The sequence below is a fragment of the Protomyctophum bolini genome (assembly GCF_963924005.1).
Source record: "Protomyctophum bolini genome assembly, chromosome: 18".
Taxonomy (NCBI): Eukaryota; Metazoa; Chordata; class Actinopteri; order Myctophiformes; family Myctophidae; genus Protomyctophum; species Protomyctophum bolini.
The window spans coordinates 2,973,738-2,984,362 of record NC_137879.1 but is presented as its reverse complement, the minus strand read 5'-3'; the positions used below and the strand labels follow the sequence as shown (position 1 = coordinate 2,984,362).

At 42.5% G+C, this 10,625-nt stretch overlaps 1 protein-coding gene across 2 annotated transcripts; it reads left to right on the top strand.

Annotated features, from left to right (window-relative positions):
- The first annotated feature begins 3,183 nt into the window (after positions 1 to 3,183).
- On the top strand, positions 3,184 to 6,561 carry mrpl43 (mitochondrial ribosomal protein L43). 2 transcript variants are annotated; one of them, XM_080788944.1, is made up of 4 exons: positions 3,184 to 3,342; positions 4,476 to 4,622; positions 5,396 to 5,502; positions 5,609 to 6,561. In XM_080788944.1, the coding sequence occupies exons 2-4, from the start codon at positions 4,492 to 4,494 to the stop codon at positions 5,815 to 5,817; spliced, it is 447 nt and encodes a 148-aa protein (XP_080645070.1). In that variant the 5' UTR covers positions 3,184 to 3,342; positions 4,476 to 4,491; the 3' UTR covers positions 5,818 to 6,561. The 2 variants fall into 2 exon arrangements, with proteins under 2 accessions (XP_080645070.1, XP_080645071.1); XM_080788945.1 differs by having other exon boundaries at positions 3,191 to 3,326.
- Positions 6,562 to 10,625: the final 4,064 nt, after the last annotated feature.

Genomic DNA, 10,625 nt, shown 5'->3' with positions numbered 1-10,625 from the left:
GAGCTTTACACAAGTAAAATAATTAAAAAATCAATCCTATATAGAGAAATAGGATAGCACACACATACACAGAAAACAGAAAAAAAAAAACAGAAAACCAAAACAGATGCCCATTTTTAACAGAATTTCTATCTCTGGGACCCCAATTTATATTGTAAAATCAAAGTAAAGTGTGCAAATGGGATGTCTAATCTATGCAGTCAACTGGATGCGTGTCACAGTGTGACGATATACCTCGTTTATACCCATATATGGGCTTTCTACATTGACCCGATGTCAGGGCTAGATAGCTCCGTTGTCTCCATATAAAGAGCAGGCAGGCTCGAGGAGGAGGCTGACATCAGAGAAGAGTTTGAGCGACATTGAGGGGGCAGAAAACAGCCCGGTCACGTGGTTTTATGTAACTCACACGAGCCCATATAGACTCCAATGCATTCCGTAAACTTCTGGTTGTCCCTCTGTGGAGCCTTCAATTAGCCCATTCTGACCCGAGATCAGATTCATACGAGGTTTCCAGTTTTCCACTGGACACACACTGGTCTGATTAACCCATTCTGACCTGAGATCAGATTCTAACAATGTCAGTCTTTCTTCGATTTTTCAAAAATAGCTAAAGCATAACATGATGCCAACACCAAAACGGGTTCCCGTTCAGAATGGGTTAAGGAAAAACCAATAGATGTCTATGTAGAAGAGACTGAATGAAGCCACATGAAGTGAACGGAGTTTGCGTAAGGCTGACATAATCCGAGCTATGCGGTACACCGTGACACGCCATATATGGACATACAGTGGGTTCCCACGAGAGCTCCATATATGGACATGTGAGGAGGTTGTTCTGACATCAGCAGAATGATGTGACCTCATCATCTCTCCATGCAGGACAGAATTATAAGACCCGTCACTAGTCTCTCCACCAGGTTCTGGAGTTCAGTTTGGAGCAAGAAGCCACTCCGAGGAATTCTCACCCACGTTCTGAGAACTCTACAGCCAATCTTTCACTGACCAGAGCCAGTAGAACACAACAGTGGACCTTTCACAGATCAGAACCAACTAGAACTCTACATTAGATATATCACAGACCTGAACCAACTAGAACTCTACAGTGGACCTCTCACAGACCAGAACCAACTAGAACTCTACATTAGATATATCACAGACCTGAACCAGTAGAACTCTACAGTGGACCTCTCACGGACCAGAACCAACTAGAACTCTACATTAGATATATCACAGACCTGAACCAGTAGAACTCTACAGTGGACCTCTCACAGACCTGAACCAGTAGATCACTACAGTGGACCTCTCACAGACCTGAACCAGTAGATCACTACAGTGGACCTCTCACACACCTGAACCAGTAGATCACTACAGTGGACCTCTCACAGACATGAACCAGTAGATCACTACAGTGGACCTCTCATAGACCTGAACCGGTAGAACGTTGAGCTGATCGAGGCTTCAGTCGTGTTGCAGACTCCTCCAGACCAACAACAATCTCCAACACATTATATACACAAGGTAAGAAATAATAAAAGTTGTAATGCAAACAAATAGTGCTAAAAAAAATAAGTGTGAAGTATAAGTGAGGGACGCTCTTATACGTCCCCGAGCTAAATTAAAAGAGTGAAATGGTAAGTGGTGCATTTTATATAGCGCCTTTATCCGAGGCGCTTTACATAGATTGTGCATCAATTCACACACCGATGGCGGAGGAAACCATGCAAGGCACCACCAACCAGCACATCAGGAGCAATGTAGGGGTTCAGTGTCTTTGCTCAAGGACACTTTGACCCACAGGGTTCAGAACTGGCAACCTTGCAGTTATACCATCCAGCCACTCTACTACCCCTGCGCCACATTTGCACTGTGTTTGCAGTGCGTGTTTAAAAAAAGCCAATTTGCTCAGAAACATATGACGTAAATTCTCCTTTCATTGTCAATTTCGTCTAAACTTTGTACCTCCATGGTACACTGTTTCCTTCATACATTATGTCTTATCTCTGCTTCATACAAGAGACACAAGTAGTGAAAATAGCAGATCTACAAGCTCGTGGATGTGCTGTGGTTATTACTTTGTATAATGATGATGAAATTAAAAAGCAACGCTATTAATTTATTTTTGACAGTGACAATATTATCATTTACAATGTCATCTTCTCATGTTTACTGTACTGACTGATGGGTTGTTTGGGGACGCGTGTGTGTGTGTGTGTATGTGTGTGTGTGTGTGTGTGTGTGTGTGTGTGTGTGTGTGTGGCAGGCAGCCAGGGAAATAATCAAAAGATAGAACAGGGCACACAGAATATAAATGGGAGAATACATTCGAGCAGCTCACACACCACACCAAAACACGTATAATTTGTACTAAAAGACAATGTGTAACTAACAAACAGCATTGTGCAGTACAGACCTGCTACACACACGCACTACACAATTAAATGTTATGCTCATTACTCTAAGTATTAACCAAAGATATTTAGCTGTTGAGAGTGTAAGGTATGACACGAAATGGACCCTGATAGTTTCATGTTACGCTCTCAAGACTTAAATTGTTAAAAGTTTAACTTAAAACATCTGCGTTACTTCATTGGAAGGTCAGATAATTTTGCTATATCTCAATCTGTTTGGTCTGATTTCCAAAATCCCACAAGAGATCATAGAACTGAAGATCATATTATTACATCATTACATGTATGAACACGAGCATTATATGCATCTCTACGAAGCCACGTTAAACGAACAGCCTATAATAACTGTATAAAGTGTAGATAAACGTCATAATTTCTACTCACACAACAACACAGCAGTGTCACTGCAGCCCGCTCTGCTCCTCCATGCTGTCTCTCTCTCTGCGACCCGGGCTTTTCGGTGCGTCTCCAAAAATAAGTCCGTGTGGAAACCGTCGACGAGCAGACCCAGAGGACAGACATTATTATAATAGTACCGTTTTTACAAACAAATAAATAAATACCAAACGTTAACACGTTTCACAGTACACCGCGAGATCAACAAAACACACGTTTCAATGTGTATTCTGATAAAAGCATAATGTCATGCCGGAAAAAAAGACAAATAAAGAAAATAGCATACGTTGCTTTGCAGTCAGAGTTAAAAGAAAAAATAGTGTACGTGTTTCAGTCCGGAAGCAATCAGACGGACCACATGTAGCCTACTGTCATGGCGGCCACCACTAGCAGTGTGTCTGTCCTCTGATTGATTTACTGTAGATTTGTATTATTAAAAAGAAAACATTCACACTGACTGATCCCATCCGTGGGTTTACAGTTTATTCTAGGTCCACCAGTCGAGGTTGAGGCTTAATCGTGAGTTTTGCCAGGGGTAAGGTGTACAGTACTGTACATTAATTTCTCTTATGTCTTCATGTTGAGTTTATGTAGCTCCGATCCATAGCTCGAATGGCCTTTTATTAATGCAAAGGCATTAGAGCTATGGATCAGAGATAAGTCTTTTATGTATGTAATCTTTTTTGTTCTTTAAAGTGCTATATGTCAATGTGTGTACTGTCTGTGTAGCGTATTATGTTCTGTATAATGGCTGCTGAGTCGCAAGACACATTTCAGTGCTGTGAACTGACAAAGTATATAATATATATCAGTCATTCAACCCTTTTCATATCGAGGTTCATTATTTATCCACCGTTTGAGGCAGCCACGTACGGACCACCATTTGATGGACATTTAGCATCTCAGTCAGACCCAAAAAACTAAGAATATTTTGTATACAATTCCATATTGATGTGGTACCAACACAACAACAGGCAAACGTTGGTCAAACTAACAATTCTTTCCGAATTATCTTGCCTATGTAGATTTCTTGTAAATTAAATAATGCAACAATAATTTAACTTACTCTTGAGAGCATTTTTACGACTCTCAAGAGTTACAGATCTAATTGGGGTCCCATTTGGTTAACAATAACTCTCCATTGGCATTTAGCTGGGGACCACCTGGACCAATATTAAAGACCACTGGTGTTTCCCCCGTGAAAAAAACCCTGATTGTACAGCAGGGGTAGGCAACCTTGGGCACGGGTGCCAACATTGGCACAGGGAAGGGTAGTCACTGGCTCACTGGCATAAGTGTGAGACAGATACGTTTTTTCTTTAAAAATGTAATATTCCAAAAAGTCAGTTCAATTAAGTCCATTATACGAATTACATCCTGCACATAATTGTACATTTATTCAGCTGCTAACCCATGACTGGGGAGGGATTCTGGGACAGTTTAATGATCATTACGGTCCCTGATGTGAAAGAAAATATCTCTAAGGTTGTTATGTGTATCCTATGGACAAATCAATCATTTGGGAATATTACATTTTGATGTGGTGTCATAATTATACATGGCACACTGACTATCACAAAAATGAAAACATCGCACTTCATGTGGAAAAAGGTTGCAGACCCCTGATGTACAGTATAATGAACAGCTGCTGTGGTTGTATTCCTATAGTTGTGCCGACACCGCCATGACAGCCAGAGGCACCGCCAGTCGCTTCCTGCAGAGCGTGCTCCGCAACGGGGTGGGCCGATACGTGAGTCAGCTCAAGAGGGTCTCCATCTGCTTCTGTAAGAAGAACCCAGCCTCGCGAGGGGCCCGGTGAGTGTTCTGTTGAGGAGGCACTGGATTGAATACTTTAATTAAACAGTCTGTAAAATGGTACCAATGTGTGGCGAGATTATATACAATGAATATGATGCTTGATATATGTTGTCTGAAATAATCACTGTCGCAACAACAAGTCCTAGGCACAGGTACAATAATAATAGACAAGGAAGAACATTGGTTGAAAAAAGTACTCGCATGTCTTACGGAAAAGTATACTGCAATATAGAAATACTCCAGGATTATAAATGTACTTGAGTACAGTATTGGGTTTTTTTTTTGTAGTACCATAAATAGAAAGTAGTCATTATGTAGAGTAGTATTTCACAAGTTTTCCAACAAAAAAATTATCTTTTGAAAATAGCAGATCTATAAGCTCACAAAACGCACACATACAGCTTCAACAAATCCAGATTTACAAGCTTGTAGGTTTAGTATTTTCAGGGTAAGTAGCCTTTCTGAGCCATGAGGCCCATAGGGGCAGGAGCCTATCTCCTGTTTCTGTAGCGTGAGGCAGCTTGATGTACAAGGACACCCCCTGGACACGACGCTAGTATGTCACAGGGACTTATACCCCCAATCCAACCCTTGATGCTGAGTGTCAAGCAGGGAGGCACTGGGTCCCATTTTTACAGTATTTGGTATGACCCGGCCGGGGATGGAACCCCGACCTCCCAGTCTCAGGGCAGACACTCTAACCCTAAGACCACTGAGCTGGGGGGGTTTTTTCAGGGTGGATTAACGTTGTTTTCTGGTGTTCTCGGCAGGGAGTTCATCGAGGAAGGGGTGGTGGATTACGCCAGGAAGAACCCTGGAACTGTGGTGTACGTGTCTCCTCAGACCTCAGGGGCTCCAAAGCTCCTCGCTGAATACCGTAAGTAAAGAAACGCATACGTTTGGAGAGTTTGGCGATCGGCCTCGGTGTCATTATTATTTGTCGAAAATAAGGCTCTCTTTCCTTCCTCTGCTCCCCCCTGCAGTGAACGGCAGCGTGAAGGAGGTCCCCATCGACAACAAGACCTCCGTGCACATCGGCGAGCTCCTGACCAAGCTGAGCGATCAGTCTGGCCTGGACGTCATCCGCATCCGCAAGCCTTTCCACACAGACAACCCCAGCATCCAGGGGCAGTGGCACCCCTTCACCAACAGACCACCGTCCATCGGCCCCATCAGACCACAGACACAATAACATCACCAACAGACCACCTTCCATAGGCCCCGTCAGACCACAGACACAATAACATCACCAACAGACCACCGTCCATAGGCCCCGTCAGACCACAGACACAATAACATCACCAACAGAACACCTTCCATAGGCCCCATCAGACCACAGACACAATAACATCACCAACAGACCACCGTCCATCGGCCCCATCAGACCACAGACACAATAACTCACTGAGACAAAGTTTCTTCTAAAAAATACCGACTGTTTCTGAAAGAAAAAAACGTATGTTTCTATATCGGTGGTGCTCAAACTTGTTCATGTCAAGGACTTCCAGAATGATGTATTTGGCCACCGACCCCCATCTCAAAATGTTGTTCCAGGGATCCCCGAAGATTATTATACTTTTTTTTTTTTTTTAAATAACAGATCAAAGTGACGCGCTATGAGCTTGTACAGCCACAGTATTAAAAAAATCATGCTTTTTAGCTCAAATCTAAAATGAACACAAATGCTTTCCCTGCTAGAGACTGAATGTTTTGTTGTGTTTTAGTGATGCATGTGTACTTTGATTTGAACGTCGGTATTCTGGTCAACATGTAGACTAGAGTACCGGTAATTACGTAGCACTAGTCTATTTCTTTTTTTCTTTTTGCTTTGTAAAAACATTAAATAAACCTCATTATTTATATAATTAATGTAAATCTTTCTTTGTTCTTGTGCTAGTTTTCTCCATAGGCTTTTCAAAAAGTATTTATATAAAGACGGTTACGCCGCGGACAAAGCCAACTCGGATCGTGACTAATCATGACAACACAAACACAATATTTTGTGCCGATCAAATAATTTGAAAGAAGAAAATAAAGGCATTTGATACAACACTATTCGTTTTGTTTTTCTACTTACTGTCACGTTGGCTTTGTCCGCGGCGTAACCGTCTTTATATAAATACTTTTTGGACTGCGACGCTCTATAGTGCTGCATGATTGATTTAAAAAAACAACAACATTGTGATCTTAGATTCAGACAGCTATGCAAGCTCATTTCTGAATTTAAACAAGAATTGTGCAGCACTAGTTGGCTGTCCAGTTAATTTAATTTACTCTGTTACTTGTTTTTGCTATACAAGAGAGACTAAGAGAGGTCGAGCATTTTGAGCATTTGACAGTAGTTATGGCTCCAGGTGCCACATTTTGAATGTAGTAAATGTTCAGCAACTACAGACTAAAGACATGTCTTTAGTGTGAGAATCGTGTGAGACTCGATCTCAATTCTTGACGAGGCAAATGGAGATTCACATTTGAGAAAGAATGCCAGTGAAGTTGACATTGTGTACGTGGTGGGACACAGAAGCAGTGCACCTGCCCAGGCATAACTACTGTATGCAAATAAGTAATTTAGTCACTAAAGCACTCATAAGTTGAGAGTGGATAAAAAAGCACAGCTTTTACCTCTGCGATGTAAAGTATATATACACACATTCATTAAAGGTACACTAATGAACTAATGAATAACAGTCCAGATTAGATCTGTTTGTGTTAATAATATATCCATTCAATGTATTTACATACAGGATACAGACTATAGGCTACGTGTAGTCAAAGGGTTTGTCGATTCTTTGTATAAATACTTGATTTTCTATTCAGACAAACCGTGACTACACTGTTCTTCCAGCAGGGGGCAGTAACGGCACATGTTAAAACCCCCTAAACTCATTTAGTTTTGGGTGATCAATACATTGACACGTGAGTTTCAACTACTGGCAGGTGGAGAGTAACTAAGTACTTTTACTTAAGTACTGTTCTTAAGTACAATTTTGAGGTATTTGTAGTATTTTGTAGTATGTCTTCTGTGGTCTCTAACATTACACCTATAGCTACATGTTTAATCATTTATTTCATATTTACATATCTTCTGTGGTCTCTAACATTACACCTGCTACATGTTTAAGCATTTATTTCATATTTACATGTATTCTGTGGTCTCTAACATTACACCTAGCTACATGTTTAAGCATGTATTTCATATTTACATGTATTCTGTGGTCTCTAACATTACACCTAGCTACATGTTTAAGCATTTATTTCATATTTACATGTCGAATTCAGCTCTGATATATATTTTTCAGACATGCTCTAGTATGTGAAGAGTCTGCCTGTGCTATTAACTCATTTTGGATCAAATATACTGTAAATAAATTCAGTTTTTCTCCTCTGGTGAAAAGCTGGAGGTTGCACAACAGCAGGCTCTCAGTCAAACCTGGTCACATATACTGTATGCTATTAGGGTTGATTACTAAATGACTAAACGGGTTAAAGGTCAAAGGATGACATCATTTTCAGCCTGTCCCATAATGGAACCTGACATTCTCTCAAGGTGTCCTACGTGTGACATAGCCTTATAACTTATAAGTTATTATCTATTAGGGAGAAATAACATGTGCATATTGATGTACGTACTGTCAATTTGTCATAAGATTCTAAAACTTAACAGTGTAATTGACATCCACTTTGATCTATATCCTACATTTCAGTCAGTGTGATTGAATTTATTTTTCTTTTTATATATATATATATTTTTTTTTATCCCACGATTTTGTAACCCATTTTTCACCCCTGTGTCAATCATCTAATGTGATCCTGGGCTCTACACACCCTCCACCAACCTAGTCCCCATATATGGGGGACAAGGGGAGACCAACCTAGTCCCCATATATGGGGGACAAGGGGAGACCAACCTAGTCCCCATATATGGGGGACAAGGGGAGACCAACCTAGTCCCCATATATGGGGGACAAGGGGAGAGCAACGGACTTGAACTCATGCTTCCTTCATGCCTGAGTGTCCAAGTTGCTCCTTTACACCTGACAGGGGGGGAGTTTCCCTGGTTGGACGTCGTAGCAAGTGGAAGGAACACGTTATTCCAACCAGTTCCTTTCCCCTCCATCAGGCGCCCCGGCTGGCCAGGGGGAGGCAGTATAGAGACCAGGATTACTGCATGTTTTTTGTGAGGGTACCTACCCTAGGGGACACGGGGAGAACATGCAAACTCCACACAGAAAGGCCCTTTCGCCAACCCCGCCTTCGGGTATGGGCACTGATGAAGCGGAGGAGGAAACACGCCGCCAGCACCCACAGCGTCCAGAGCGGGAATCGAACCCAGGGCCTGATTGAATTTAATTGAATTGAGAGAATAAAAAAATCAACAAACATAAATCACACCCGTGTGAAGTGAGGGGCGCTCTTATCATCGTACATCATCATGTATCGTGTATAATAATTGTCGATGGCTGCCAGTTCCCACCTGATGTCGTGTGGGAGTTCGGACTGATCCAGACAGCACTGGATAACTGTTAGCTTGGATAATGTCTTCAGGCTAGGACTCAGGTCTAAGATGTACGAGTGTCCTCCATGTCCAAAGAGGATGATGCGTTCTCCCACAATGCAACTACCATATATTGGACCCCGGCCTTTCCCTTTGGGCTCAACCCTTTTCCAGGTTAAGGTCTCTGGACTGAATTTCCAAAGATCGTTGAAGCTCTGATCCCTGTTGCGGTCACCAAATATGTACAGCTCCCCATTGTAGTTAAAGGCTGAATGACAGTAGTTTCCTTCTGGAAGAAGCTGTGCAGAAGAGGTGCTCAGCCAGTGGTCGGTCTCTGTGTCAAACACTCTGATGGTGTTGAGGTACCGAGTCAACCGACCCCCCATATAGCCCCCAAATACAAACATCTTTGTTCCAATGATGGTAGCAGAGTGACTCCATGAAGCAGGAGGTGGAGTTCCTCTGGTGTTAATTAAGGACCAGACCATTGTGCTGGTGTCCAACTTGTACATGTCATTAGTCCTTCTAGTCTGGGTGTCTCCTCCATGGATAAACATGACCTTCCCCAACACACCGGCTGAGTGGCCCCACCTCACCTCTGGAACAGCTCCAGAAACCCTGCTGGGTTTCAACCAAATGTGGGCGTCCACATCAAATGCATAAAGCACATTGCCGTACATTTCACAGTATCCTCCCCAGATGTAGACTGTATCTTCAACCAACACAGCTGTGTGGCCCCAGCGCATGGATGGAACCTCAAGGTGACCGTCTCCTCTTCCAGGACTCACTGGAGGTAACTTCTTCCAGCGTAAAGACATTGTGTTGAAGACATGGACCTCCATCTGATCCTTGTTGTAGCTCCATCCACAGTAGCCTCCAAAGGAATAAATCTGGTTCCTCACTGCTACAGATGCATGATATGCTCGCTTTGGTCCTCCTGCTTTGGAAACGGTCCAAGAAAACATCACCTTCTCTGTCTGTCTGTCTGTGATGGTCTACTGTAACTTACTGTAAAGTCTACTGTAACTTTCAACACAGTTCATCATCTTATATATTCTGGTGTGAACTTGAAATCACACACAACACAAACTGTTTCCATGCACGTCTTAACGACGCCAATTAGTGCAGCTGTTCTTCACCTGCACCCTTTGACTCCATTTAAAATCCTGTCCATTCACACTTACTGTAAACTGTGGGTATATATTACAGTCGTGAGTCGTGTGTGAACGTGTTCCAATCTTGTACGACACAGAGAAGAACTCTGAGAATCTAAGAGATCTTCTCTCTGCGGCTGTGCTTCCTGGTACAGAACACGTCTCTGTCGGGTGGAAAACTCATACGTCCACAACTGTGTGGAAGGAATCGGTAACGATGAAAGTTGAAGATCCATGCCCCACCCGGCTATGCGATGCCCGTTGTACCCGTGTCAGAGTACCCGGTCCACCCATCTGTCTGTGTCCCTTTTTCATGCCCATATATGGAGATTTATGTATCCGTCTCTCTGT

Excerpts from the sequence above, each read along its gene's own strand:
- mrpl43 (XM_080788944.1), top strand. The coding sequence starts at position 4,492 with ATGACAGCCAGAGGCACCGCCAGTCGCTTCCTGCAGAGCGTGCTCCGC. Across the intron at positions 4,623-5,395 it reads CCAGCCTCGCGAGGGGCCCG|GGAGTTCATCGAGGAAGGGG; the intron begins GTGAGTGTTCTG and ends TGTTCTCGGCAG. Across the intron at positions 5,503-5,608 it reads AAAGCTCCTCGCTGAATACC|TGAACGGCAGCGTGAAGGAG; the intron begins GTAAGTAAAGAA and ends TCCCCCCTGCAG.